At 48.9% G+C, this 14,142-nt stretch overlaps 1 protein-coding gene across 1 annotated transcript in view; it reads right to left on the bottom strand.

The window, feature by feature from the left end:
• The window catches only part of OTOG (otogelin), a 416,567-nt gene that overhangs the window by 89,324 nt on the left and 313,101 nt on the right, over positions 1-14,142 (bottom strand). Inside the window, exons 40-41 of the mRNA XM_063944165.1 lie at positions 9,830-10,050; positions 7,667-7,805 (exon numbers count right to left, since the gene is read on the bottom strand). Of these exons, the coding sequence (XP_063800235.1) occupies positions 7,667-7,805; positions 9,830-10,050 (360 nt within the window). The remainder of the gene's footprint in view (positions 1-7,666; positions 7,806-9,829; positions 10,051-14,142) is intronic.

Below are 14,142 nucleotides of genomic sequence, written 5' to 3'. Positions count from 1 at the left end.
AACTGTGCGTTCTTCGAAATCCCAAATCCACAAGGAGAGTCCAATTGTGTCGGTTGCGATGCCTGACCTTCCCAACACTGGACGTGAAGAGCATGCGCCTTCCACCATTTGCACGCCCCCTGCAAGTGCTGGAAGGAGCACCCGCAGTCCAGTTCCTGATAGTCAGATTGAAGATGTCAGTGTTGAAGTACACCAGGATGAGGAGGATATGGGTGTTGCTGGCGCTGGGGAGGAAATTGACCAGGAGGATTCTGATGGTGAGGTGGTTTGTTTAAGTCAGGCACCCGGGGAGACACCTGTTGTCCGTGGGAGGAATATGGCCACTGACATGCCTGGTGAAAATACCAAAAAAATCAGCTCTTCGGTGTGGAAGTATTTCAACAGAAATGCGGACAACAGGTGTCAAGCCGTGTGTTGCCTTTGTCAAGCTGTAATAAGTAGGGGTAAGGACGTTAACCACCTCGGAACATCCTCCCTTATACGTCACCTGCAGCGCATTCATAATAAGTCAGTGACAAGTTCAAAAACTTTGGGCGACAGCGGAAGCAGTCCACTGACCAGTAAATCCCTTCCTCTTGTAACCAAGCTCACGCAAACCACCCCACCAACTCCCTCAGTGTCAATTTCCTCCTTCCCCAGGAATGCCAATAGTCCTGCAGGCCATGTCACTGGCAATTCTGACGAGTCCTCTCCTGCCTGGGATTCCTCCGATGCATCCTTGCGTGTAACGCCTACTGCTGCTGGCGCTGCTGTTGTTGCTGCTGGGAGTCGATGGTCATCCCAGAGGGGAAGTCGTAAGCCCACTTGTACTACTTCCAGTAAGCAATTGACTGTTCAACAGTCCTTTGCGAGGAAGATGAAATATCACAGCAGTCATCCTGCTGCAAAGCGGATAACTGAGGCCTTGACAACTATGTTGGTGTTAGACGTGCGTCCGGTATCCGCCGTTAGTTCACAGGGAACTAGACAATTTATTGAGGCAGTGTGCCCCCGTTACCAAATACCATCTAGGTTCCACTTCTCTAGGCAGGCGATACCGAGAATGTACACGGACGTCAGAAAAAGACTCACCAGTGTCCTAAAAAATGCAGTTGTACCCAATGTCCACTTAACCACGGACATGTGGACAAGTGGAGCAGGGCAGGGTCAGGACTATATGACTGTGACAGCCCACTGGGTAGATGTATGGACTCCCGCCGCAAGAACAGCAGCGGCGGCACCAGTAGCAGCATCTCGCAAATGCCAACTCTTTCCTAGGCAGGCTACGCTTTGTATCACCGGTTTCCAGAATACGCACACAGCTGAAAACCTCTTACGGCAACTGAGGAAGATCATCGCGGAATGGCTTACCCCAATTGGACTCTCCTGTGGCTTTGTGGCATCGGACAACGCCAGCAATATTGTGTGTGCATTAAATATGGGCAAATTCCAGCACGTCCCATGTTTTGCACATACCTTGAATTTGGTGGTGCAGAATTTTTTAAAAAACGACAGGGGCGTGCAAGAGATGCTGTCGGTGGCCAGAAGAATTGCGGGACACTTTCGGCGTACAGGCACCACGTACAGAAGACTGGAGCACCACCAAAAACTACTGAACCTGCCCTGCCATCATCTGAAGCAAGAAGTGGTAACGAGGTGGAATTCAACCCTCTATATGCTTCAGAGGTTGGAGGAGCAGCAAAAGGCCATTCAAGCCTATACAATTGAGCACGATATAGGAGGTGGAATGCACCTGTCTCAAGCGCAGTGGAGAATGATTTCAACGTTGTGCAAGGTTCTGATGCCCTTTGAACTTGCCACACGTGAAGTCAGTTCAGACACTGCCAGCCTGAGTCAGGTCATTCCCCTCATCAGGCTTTTGTAGAAGAAGCTGGAGACATTGAAGGAGGAGCTAACACGGAGCGATTCCGCTAGGCATGTGGGACTTGTGGATGGAGCCCTTAATTCGCTTAACAAGGATTCACGGGTGGTCAATCTGTTGAAATCAGAGCACTACATTTTGGCCACCGTGCTCGATCCTAGATTTAAAGCCTACCTTGGATCTCTCTTTCCGGCAGACACAAGTCTGCTGGGGTTGAAAGACCTGCTGGTGAGAAAATTGTCAAGTCAAGCGGAACGGGACCTGTCAACATCTCCTCCTTCACATTCTCCCGCAACTGGGGGTGCGAGGAAAAGGCTCAGAATTCCGAGCCCACCCGCTGGCGGTGATGCAGGGCAGTCTGGAGCGACTGCTGATGCTGACATCTGGTCCGGACTGAAGGACCTGACAACGATTACGGACATGTTGTCTACTGTCACTGCATATGATTCTCTCAACATTGAAAGAATGGTGGAGGATTATATGAGTGACCGCATCCAAGTAGGCACGTCACACAGTCCGTACTTATACTGGCAGGAAAAAGAGGCAATTTGGAGGCCCTTGCACAAACTGGCTTTATTCTACCTAAGTTGCCCTCCCACAAGTGTGTACTCCGAAAGAGTGTTTAGTGCCGCCGCTCACCTTGTCAGCAATCGGCGTACGAGGTTACATCCAGAAAATGTGGAGAAGATGATGTTCATTAAAATGAATTATAATCAATTCCTCCGCGGAGACATTGACCAGCAGCAATTGCCTCCACAAAGTACACAGGGAGCTGAGATGGTGGATTCCAGTGGGGACGAATTGATAATCTGTGAGGAGGGGGATGTACACGGTGATATATCGGAGGATGATGATGAGGTGGACATCTTGCCTCTGTAGAGCCAGTTTGTGCAAGGAGAGATTAATTGCTTCTTTTTTGGTGGGGGTCCAAACCAACCCGTCATATCAGTCACAGTCGTGTGGCAGACCCTGTCACTGAAATGATGGGTTGGTTAAAGTGTGCATGTCCTGTTTATACAACATAAGGGTGGGTGGGAGGGCCCAAGGACAATTCCATCTTGCACCTCTTTTTTCTTTAATTTTTCTTTGCGTCATGTGCTGTTTGGGGAGGGTTTTTTGGAAGGGACATCCTGCGTGACACTGCAGTGACACTCCTAGATGGGCCCGGTGTTTGTGTCGGCCACTAGGGTCGCTTATCTTACTCACACAGCTACCTCATTGCGCCTCTTTTTTTCTTTGCGTCATGTGCTGTTTGGGGAGGGTTTTTTGGAAGGGACATCCTGCGTGACACTGCAGTGACACTCCTAGATGGGCCCGGTGTTTGTGTCGGCCACTAGGGTCGCTTATCTTACTCACACAGCTACCTCATTGCGCCTCTTTTTTTCTTTGCGTCATGTGCTGTTTGGGGAGGGTTTTTTGGAAGGGACATCCTGCGTGACACTGCAGTGCCACTCCTAGATGGGCCCGGTGTTTGTGTCGGCCACTAGGGTCGCTTATCTTACTCACACAGCTACCTCATTGCGCCTCTTTTTTTCTTTGCGTCATGTGCTGTTTGGGGAGGGTTTTTTGGAAGGGACATCCTGCGTGACACTGCAGTGCCACTCCTAGATGGGCCCGGTGTTTGTGTCGGCCACTAGGGTCGCTTATCTTACTCACACAGCTACCTCATTGCGCCTCTTTTTTTCTTTGCGTCATGTGCTGTTTGGGGAGGGTTTTTTGGAAGGGACATCCTGCGTGACACTGCAGTGCCACTCCTAGATGGGCCCGGTGTTTGTGTCGGCCACTAGGGTCGCTTATCTTACTCACACAGCTACCTCATTGCGCCTCTTTTTTTCTTTGCGTCATGTGCTGTTTGGGGAGGGTTTTTTGGAAGGGACATCCTGCGTGACACTGCAGTGACACTCCTAGATGGGCCCGGTGTTTGTGTCGGCCACTAGGGTCGCTTATCTTACTCACACAGCTACCTCATTGCGCCTCTTTTTTTCTTTGCGTCATGTGCTGTTTGGGGAGGGTTTTTTGGAAGGGACATCCTGCGTGACACTGCAGTGCCACTCCTAGATGGGCCAGGTGTTTGTGTCGGCCACTAGGGTCGCTTAGCTTAGTCATCCAGCGACCTCGGTGCAAATTTTAGGACTAAAAATAATATTGTGAGGTGTGAGGTATTCAGAATAGACTGAAAATGAGTGGAAATGATGGTTTTTGAGGTTAATAATACTTTGGGATCAAAATGACCCCCAAATTCTATGATTTAAGCTGTTTTTTAGGTTTTTTGGAAAAAAACACCCGAATCCAAAACACACCCGAATCCGACAAAAAAAATTCGGTGAGGTTTTGCCAAAACGCGGTCGAACCCAAAACACGGCCGCGGAACCGAACCCAAAACCAAAACACAAAACCCGAAAAATTTCCGGCGCTCATCTCTATTATACACCCCCACTGCATGTGTCAGGCTATGTGTTATACACCCCCACTGCATGTGTCAGGCTATGTGTTATACACCTCCACTGCATGTGTCAGGCTATGTGTTATACAACCCCACTGCATGTGTCAGGCTATGCGTTACACCCCCCCCCCCTTCCACTGCAAGTGTTAGGCTATGCGTTACACCCCCCCACTGCAAGTGTTAGGCTATACGTTATACACCCCCACTGCATGTACGTTATACACTCCCATAGCTTGTATTGGGCTATGCAGGGGCGTAACCAGAACTTTGTGGGCTCCATAGCAACATATTGAAGGGGCCTCTCCCCAATGCCTGTACAGAGACACCTCTCCCAGCAGTGGTTGTTCATTTTACATAATATATAGAGATGAGCGGGTTCGGTTCTCAGAGAACCGAACCCTACCGGACTTTGCCTTCCGAGTTCGGTTCCGAGCCAGGGTCGGGTTTTCCCGCCTGACTCGGAAACCCGAACGCGGCAAAACGTCATCATCCCGCTGTCGGATTCTTGCGGGATTTGGATTCCATATAAGGAGCCGCGCGTCACGGCCATTTTCACTCCAGTCTCAGAGAGTGTAGAGAGAGGACGTGTCTCCGTCCTCAGTGTCTGTGTGGGGGCGGGAAAGTGGGGTGGCGAGTCTTGTGCTGTGTTGTGCTGCTCAGTCCAGTCCAGTGTAGTCACAGTGTTGGTGTCCTCTGCTGCCATATATCCAGTGTAGCTGTATAAAGTGGTGCTGTGTTGTGCTGTCCAGTCCAGTGTAGTCAGTGTATTGTGCTGCATCAGTCCAGCCAGTTACAGTGTTGGTGTCCTCTGCTGCCATATATCCAGTGTAGCTGTATAAAGTGGTGTTGTGTTGTGCTGCATCAGACCAGTGGTAGTGTCCTGTCTCATCAGTCATTCCAGTGACGATATACGCTGCTGCTATATGTCCACTGCTGCAGTATAATAATTATAACAACAACCACAAGTCCCTTACAGTGTTGTTGTGTTGTGCTGCATCAGACCAGTGGTAGTGTCCTGTCCATCGGTCATTCCAGTGACGAGGCAGTCACAGTGGTATACGCTGCTGCTTACGACAGTGTGAAGAGCGCCCGTAGGGCGGGATTAATCAACTAGTATTATTATAATAGCTCCAAATAAAAGGGTTATTATCCAAATTAATTTTACAGGCTTTGCCGTGTGTGTGTGTGTGTGTGTGTGTGTGTGTGTGTGTGTGTGTGTGTGTGTGTGTGTGTGTGTGTGTGGTTTAGGGGGACGCTATCCTGTGCCACCAATATTGTGTGTGTATTACATCTGGGCAAATTCCAGCACGTCCCATGTTGTTTGTGTCGCACACTTGTGTCGCTTAGCTTAGTCATACAGCCACCTTATTGCACCTCTTTTACTTCTTTGCATGATGTGCTGTTTGGGGCGGGGGCCTAGTTTTCTGAAGTGCCATCCTGTCTGCAACTGCAGTGCCACTCCTAGATGGGCCAGGTGTTTGTGCCGCACACTTGTGTCGCTTAGCTTAGTCATACAGCCACCTCTGTGCAACTTTTAGGCCTAAAAACAATATTGTGTGGTGTGAGGTGTTCAGAATAGACTGGAAATGAGTGGAAATGAATGTTATTGAGGTTAATAATACCGTAGGATCAAAATAACCCCTAAATTCTGTGATTTTAGCTGTTTTTAGTTTTTTTTTAAATCATCCAGATCCAAAACCAAAATCAAAACACGAAAAGGGTGGTTTTGACAAAACTAAACCAAAACCAAAACACGAAAGTGGAATTAGAACCAAAACCAAAACTCAAAACACGAAAAGTGCCAGCCGCACATCTCTAATGGGGTAATTCCAAGTTGATCGCAGCAGGAAATTTGTTAGCAGTTGGGCAAAACCATGTGCACTGCAGGGGAGGCAGATATAACATTTGCAGAGAGAGATAGATTTGGGTGGCTTATTTTGTTTCTGTGCAGGGTAAATACTGGCTGATTTATTTTTACACTGCAATTTAGATTGCAGATTTAACTCACCACACCCAAATCTATCTCTCTCTGCACATGTTATATCTGCCTCCCCTGCAGTGCACATGGGCCGTCATTCCGAGTTGTTCGCTTGCTAGCTAAGTTTTTCAGAAATGCACACGCTAAGCCGCCGCCTACTGGGAGTGAATCTTAGCTTTGCAGAAGTGCGAACAAAAGATTAGCAGAATTGCGAATAGAAATTTCTTTGCAGTTTCTGAGTAGCTCGCGACTTTTCAGTACTTTTCGTTCCTGGTTTGACGTCACAAACACACCCAGCGTTCGTCCAGACACTCCCCCGTTTCTCCAGCCACTCCCGCATTTTTTCCCGAAACGCCTGCGTTTTTTCGCACACTCCCATGAAACGGCCAGTTTCCGCCCAGAAACACCCACTTCCTGTCAATCACACTACGATCACCAGAACGATGAAAAAACCTTGTTACGCCGTGAGTAAAATACCAAACTTTTGTGCAAATTTACTTTGCGCAGCCGCACTGCGAACATTGTGCATGCGCAGTTTGCGACTAATCGCTCCAATGCGAAGAAAAATAACGAGCGAACAACTCGGAATGAGGGCCATGGTTTTGCCCAACTGCTAAAAAATTTCCTGCTGCGATCAACTTGGAATTACCCCCATGTGCACTGCAGGGGAGGCAGATTTAACATGTGCAGAGAGAGTTAAATTTGGGTGTGCTGTGTTCAATCTGCAATCTAATTTGCAGTGTAAAAATAAAGCAGCCAGTATTTACCCTGCACAGAAACAAAATAACCCACCCAAATCTAACTCTCTCTGCACATGTTATATCTGCCTCCCCTGCAATGCACATGGGGGGTAATTCCAAGTTGATCGCAGCAGGATTTTTGATAGCAATTGGGCAAAACCATGTGTACTGCAGGGGAGGCAGATATAACATGTGTAGAGAGAGTTAGATTTGGGTGGGTTATATTGTTTCTGTGCAGGCTAAATACTGGCTGCTTTATTTTTACACTGCAAATTAGATTGCAGATTGAACTCACCACACCCAAATCTAACTCTCTCTGCACATGTTATATCTGCCCCCCTGCAGTGCACATGGTTTTGCCCAACTGCTAACAAAAATCCTGCTGCGATCAACTTGGAATTACCCCAATATACAGTAATAGCGCCCTGTTTCATTGTATGCCCCATAGTAGTGAGCTAGTTCACATTATACCACACAGTGCCACCAGTGAAGATAATGCCACACTGAATTCTCCCAGTTCACATCACGCCACACAGCAGGCAGGGAGCAACCGGCTCCTACCTGAGGGGATACATCTTATTGCAGGAAATCCTCATAAATGGGGCACTATAGTTACACCCATGAGGCTATGTTCAGTCACTTACGGCAGAAGTCTGGTTTCCTCCATACAATGCAGATGTTGAATTTGTGGCACATGGTGACATACGCAGTCAGGGCTTTGCAGGGATCCTGGATGTATTCTACGTCCTGCGCCCACAGCTCACAGAACGCTTCAGGAGACACCTGCCGAGGTGGAGAGAGATGCAATAGATTTGTATGCAAGTATTCTTACAGCCATCATCAGTGGAGAGGAACAGAACCTTTACAGGAACGCAGCGTTGTTTACTAACATTGGTCACAGGTGCAAATATGCATTATAACCTCAGCAACCAATCAGCAATTAGCTTAGCCATCTAGAGCAAGCTACACACTGCAAGCAAATGTCTAACAGGCTGCCGTGATTCCAGTGCAATGAGACGGGTTCAGAGCTTTAGGAGACTGTGTGACCACAATGCCCCCATCCGTCTGCTTGTGACAGAAGCTGGGTATGGCTATCAGCGCCCACTTAAACCAGCCCTACACCTGGAGGAAGAGATCTGACAGGTCTCTGTGTATGCGCTCCCAGGACACAGCCCACGCGTGAATGCCCAGTTACACCATTCAGCCAGATGCGGAGATGAGACTGAGATGTGCATGATCCAGTGGGCTCAGACACACATGCACCATGCGTTAATAGACTTGGGCACAACTCTGAACCAGGCCCAATATCAGCAGATCCACGGTGTATCTACAAGAGCCTTGTACAGCAGTCACATCTCAGCAGGTTATACTGTATGTACTGGAGCTCCAGTGTAATGTACAATAACACAACCACCTATGTTCCCACAGTGAAAGGTAGAAAATCCACAGGGATGACATCAGGAGCTCTGTATTCTTGTGACAGTCATTCTACATATGAGTATGGCAGTTACATTAAAGACTGTTTTGTAACACTTGCAATGAATAAATGATATATACAACTCTGATTATTACATCCCTGTAAGTGTTGATGGGATGGTGGATCTGCATGGCCAGGCCACACAATATGGAACTCAGTTAGAGGTGATGTACACATTAGCGGGTGTACAGTATCAGGTGGCATTGCAGCCGGGTGTGGATCTTTAGATCGACAGTGTCTAGGTCGAAAATGTTTAGGTCGACAGTCACTAGGTCGACAGGGTTTCTAGGTCGACATGTGCTAGGCCAAAATGTCGACATGAATTCGCTGCCGCTTCGCTTGGCACAGATTAACGTTCCAATCGTAGTCCAAAAAGTTCAAAAAAAGAATAACCCCCCCCCCAAAAAAAAAAAAACTCACGTCAACCTTTTGACCTGTTGACCTAGCACATGTCGACCTAGAAATCCTGTCGACCTATAGTGGGTAACCTAAACATTGTCAACTTAGACAGTGTTGATCTTCAGACCGGATCCCATTGCAGCCATATCACGATCACTCATGGGGATCATTGCACCCACCCGACCCTGCCTGTCCGACAGACATTGGTGCAGATTTATTAAGCCTGGTGAAGTGATAAAGTGCAAGGTGATAACGCACCGGCCAATCAGCTCTTAACTGTCATTTTTCAAACCCAGCCTGTAGCATGGAAGTTAGGAGCTGATTGGCTGGTGTGTTATCACCTTCCACGTTATCACTTCACCAGGCTTAATAAATCTGCCCCACAGTGCTGCAGGACTACGGCCGATGTCCATGTGATGGCCCTTAGCAGACAAGTTGGCCTACTGGCATGTCGGGGAGAAAGCAGAATGTGGACACTGCGGGACACACCGTGACACCATTATTGCATCTGGGCTGCAAACTTAGGGGTTACTTGTATAACACATTACTCAGGTCTGAGGCCCAGATTTATCAAGCCTCAATTCCCAGGTTATAAAGTACCAATCAACCAGCTCCCAACTGTCGTGTCACAGGCTGTGTTTGAAAAATGACATTAATAGCTGATTGGCTGATACTTTATCACTCTCCAAGGCTTGATAAATCTGGGCCTGAGTACTACAACTATGGTAAATAGTCTATAATGATCAGGCCATTTAAGCTTCACGTGGCGGGCAAATTGTTCAGGTGCTTGAGAAATGGTTAAACCACAGAGGCCCTGAGACTGTGACTTCCCCAGATACTAGCTCTGCCACTGCCCCTGATATCACACAATGCAAGCTGCGGTGCCAGCCGCCTACACCAGCCCGCATAGTACTCTATGAATGGTACATACATAAGGATGACAGCTGCTGAACGCCTGCTTTACGATCATTCCAAAACACTCCGAGCAGTCCACGACCGAGCAGTTCAGATCCTGGTGCCTTTCTTTTCCAACATATTTTAGCGTGTACGGAACTTGCCAGCTGTCCAGGAACTCGCCGGAATCATCGCTTTTAGTCAGGACACGGCCATTGGGCAGAATTAAATCGTTTGTAGCATTTCCATCACAAAATCCTGAAAGAAGAGCCACAATGAGCGCACAGCTCACGTCACACAGTATAATATACAAGTCTGCTAACGACAAGTGTAGGAACTGTACAGTAAAAGCTTCCCTTTCATCCATTGAGTGTGTGTAGGGTAATGCAGGAGGAAGTATGACGGACACATCACTGATGGATGGGTTTACTGTGAATGATTCCACTTTAACACAGCGGCTCATGTGAGACGGCTCCTGGCACAGGACACCGGGCACTTGTTCCTGGAGAACCGCTAATTAACGCTGCTGGGAGTTTTACATAACTGTTTTGGCTACAGAATCTCTGATGATTGCACATTAGCGTCACAGAAGTTTTTAACATGAATTAATTGGAGGGAGAAAAAAAAATTCTGCAATTTTAAATATAGTCAGTAACCAACTAACCACGCACTTAGCGGCCACGTTACTATGTACAGTACACCTTTCCCATCCACGCACTCAGCAGCCCCGTTACTAGGTACACCTTTCCAGTACTGGTGCAGGATCCCATCCACGCACTCAGTGGCCACGTTACCAGGATACCTTTCCAGCACTGGGGTAGGATCCCATCCACGCACTCAGCGGTCACGTTACTAGGTACACCTTTCCAGCACTGGGGTAGGGTCCCATCCACGCACTCAGCGGCCACGTCACTAGGTACACCTTTCCAGTACTAGTGTAGGATCCCATCCACGCACTCAGCGGTCACGTTACTAGGTACACCTTTCCGGCACTGGGGTAGGATCCCATCCACGCACTGAGCGGTCACGTTACTAGGTACACCTTTCCGGCACTGGGGTAGGATCCCATCCACGCACTCAGTGGCCATGTTACTAGGTACACCTTTCCAGTACTGGTGTAGGACCCATCCACGCACTCAGCGGTCACGTTACTAGGTACACCTTTCCGGCACTGGGGTAGGATCCCATCCACGCACTCAGTGGCCATGTTACTAGGTACACCTTTCCAGTACTGGTGTAGGACCCATCCACGCATTCAGCGGCCATGTTACTCGGTACGCGTTTCCAGCACTGGTGTAGGACCCATCCATGCACTCAGCGGCCACGTTACTAGGTACACCTTTCTAGCACTGGTGTAGGACCCATCCACGCACTCAGCGGCCACATTACTAGGTACAGTACACCTTTTTAGCACTGGGGTAGGATCACATCCACGCACTCAGCGGCCATGTTACTAGGTACACCTTTCCAGTACTAGTGTAGGACCCATCCACTCACTCAGTGGGCACGTTACCAGGTACACCTTTCCAGTACTGGTGTAGGACCCATCCACGCACTCAGCGGCCACGTTACTAGGTACACCTTTCCAGTAATGGCGTAGAATCTCATCCACACATTCAGCTGCCACGTTACTAGGTACACCTTTCCAGTAATGGCGTAGGACCCCCATACACGCACTCGGCGGCCATTTTACTAGGTACACCTTTCCAGTACTGGTGTAGGACCCATCCACACACTCAGCGGCAACGTTACTAAGTACACCTTTCCAGTACTGGCATAGGACCACGCACTCAGTGTTACTAGGTACACCTTTCCAGCACTGGGGTAAGACCCATCCACGCCAGTGGTCACGTTACTAGGTACACCTTTCCAGCACTGGGGTAAGACCCATCCACACTCAGTGGTCACGTTACTAGGTACACCTTTCCAGCACTGGGGTAAGACCCATCCATGCACTCAGCGGCCACATTACTAGGTACAGTACACCTTTCCAGTACTGGGGCAAGATCCTATTCACATATTCAGTGGCCACGTTACTAGGTACACCTTTCCAGCACTGGGGTAGGACCCATCCACGCACTTAGCTGCAACGTTACTATGCACAGTACACCTTTACAGCACTGGGGTAGTACCCATCCACGCACTCAGCGGCCACGTTAGTAGGTACATCTTTCCAGTACTGGTGTAGGATCCCATCCATGCACTCAGCGGTCACATTACTATGTATAGTACACCTTTAGAGTACTGGGGTAGGATCCTATCCACATACTCAGTGGCCACGTTACCAGGTACACCTTTCCAGTACTGGGGTAGGATCCCATCCACATACTCAGTGGCCACGTTACTAGGTACACCTTTCCAGTACTGGGGTAGGATCCCATCCACGCCCTCAGCGGCCACTTTACTAGATACAGTACACCTTTCCAGTACTGGGGTAGGATCCCATCCACGCACTCAGCGGCCACGTTACTAGGTACACCTTTCCAGTACTGGAGTAACATCCCCCTCCACGGACTTGGCGGTCACGTTACTAGGTACACCTTTCCAGTACTGGGGTAGGATCCCATCCACGCACTCAGCGGCCACGTTACTAGGTACAGTACACCTTTTCAGTACGGGGGTGGGATCCCATTCACGCACTCGGCGGCCACGTTACTAGGTACACCTTTCCAGTACTGGGGTAGGATCCCCCTCCACGGACTTGGCGGCCACGTTACTAAGTACACCTTTCCAGTACTGGGGTAGGCTGCCCTTTGCCCCCAGAACAGTCTGAATTCCCTTTAGAGATTCTGGGCCATAGTGACATGATCACATCACGCAGGTGCTGCAGATTTGTCAGCTGAACATTCATGTTGCAGATCTCCCATTCCATCACATCCCAGAGGTGCTATATTCTACTGAGATCTGCTGGCTGCCATTGTAGTACTTAGAGGGGGGTGATGGAAAGCATTAATCCAGTTGATGGAAAGCATGGACCAGCTGATGGGGAAGCATAGAGTGAAATGTGGAAAGGTACAGGTGAGGAAAGGATGGAAAAAGATGAGGAAAAAGATGAGGAAAAATGCGTGGAGCAGAGTGATGGGTGGTAGAGTGAGGTTATAAGAAGCGTGGAGTGAGTTAGTGGGTAGTCTGGGACCAGATGATAGAAGGGTGGAACGAGGTGATAAGAAGTGTGGAGTAAAGTGATGGGTGGTAGAGTGAGGTTATAAGAAGCGTGGCGTGAGGTAGTGGGTAGTCTGGGACCAGATGATAGAAGGGTGGAACGAGGTGATAAGAAGTGTGGAGTAAAGTGATGGGTGGTAGAGTGAGGTTATAAGAAGTGTGGTGTGAGGTAGTGGGTAGTCTGGGACCAGATGATAGAAGGGTGGAACGAGGTGATGAGCAGTGTGGAGTAAGGTGATGGGTAGTAGAGTGAGGTGATGGGTAATGTGAAGCGAGATGTTGGAATAACACAGTAAGGTGATGCTTGGAGTGAGGTGATGGGCTGCATGGGACTAGGCAATAGAAGGGTGGAACAAGGTGATAAAGAGTGTGGAGCGAGGTAGTGAAAAGCGAGGTGATGCTTGGAGCAAGTTGATGGGCAGCATGTGACTAAGCGACAGAAGGTCGAAACGAGGTGATAAGATGCATGGAGTAAGGTGCAGGAATTGCAGAGTGACATGATGAAAAGCATGGAATGAGGTAAAGTGAATCGGGTAACCAAGCAATGGAAATGATGGAACAAGGTGATAAAATATGTGGAGTCAAGTGAGAAGAAGCATGTAGTGAGGTAATGGGAAGGATGGAGTTAGGTGATGGTAAATATGCAGCAAGATGATGTGGTGCGTGTGATCAGGTGATGGAAAAGGTGGAACAAAATGATGAGAAGCGGGGAACGAGGTGATGGGGAGTGTGGGACCAGGCAATGGATAGGGTGGAACAAAGGCATGAGAAGCGTGCAATGAGGTAATCAAAAGATATGGTGATGGAAAGGGTAGAACGTGGTGATGGAGAACTTGGGACCAGGCAATGGAAAGGGTGGAACGAGGTGATGGGGAGAATGCGACCAGGCAATGGACAGGGTAGATCGAGGTGATGGGGAGTGTGGGATCAGGCAATGGAAAGGGTGGAATGAAGTGATGAGAAGTGTGGAACAAGGTGAAGGTGGTGTTGTACCAGGCAATGGAAAGGGTGGAACGAGTTGATGGGGAGCGTGGGACCAGGCAATGGAAAGAGTGGAGCTCAGTGATGAGAAGTGTGGACCAAGGTGTTGGGGGGCATGGGACCAAGCAATGGAACAAAGTTATAAAAAGAGTGGAATGAGGTGATGAGGGCGTGGGACTAGGCACTGAAAAGGATGGAACAAGGTGA

This window comes from Pseudophryne corroboree, chromosome 11 (assembly GCF_028390025.1).
Source record: "Pseudophryne corroboree isolate aPseCor3 chromosome 11, aPseCor3.hap2, whole genome shotgun sequence".
NCBI classification, from domain to species: Eukaryota; Metazoa; Chordata; class Amphibia; order Anura; family Myobatrachidae; genus Pseudophryne; species Pseudophryne corroboree.
This window is presented reverse-complemented; position numbering and strand designations above follow the sequence as displayed.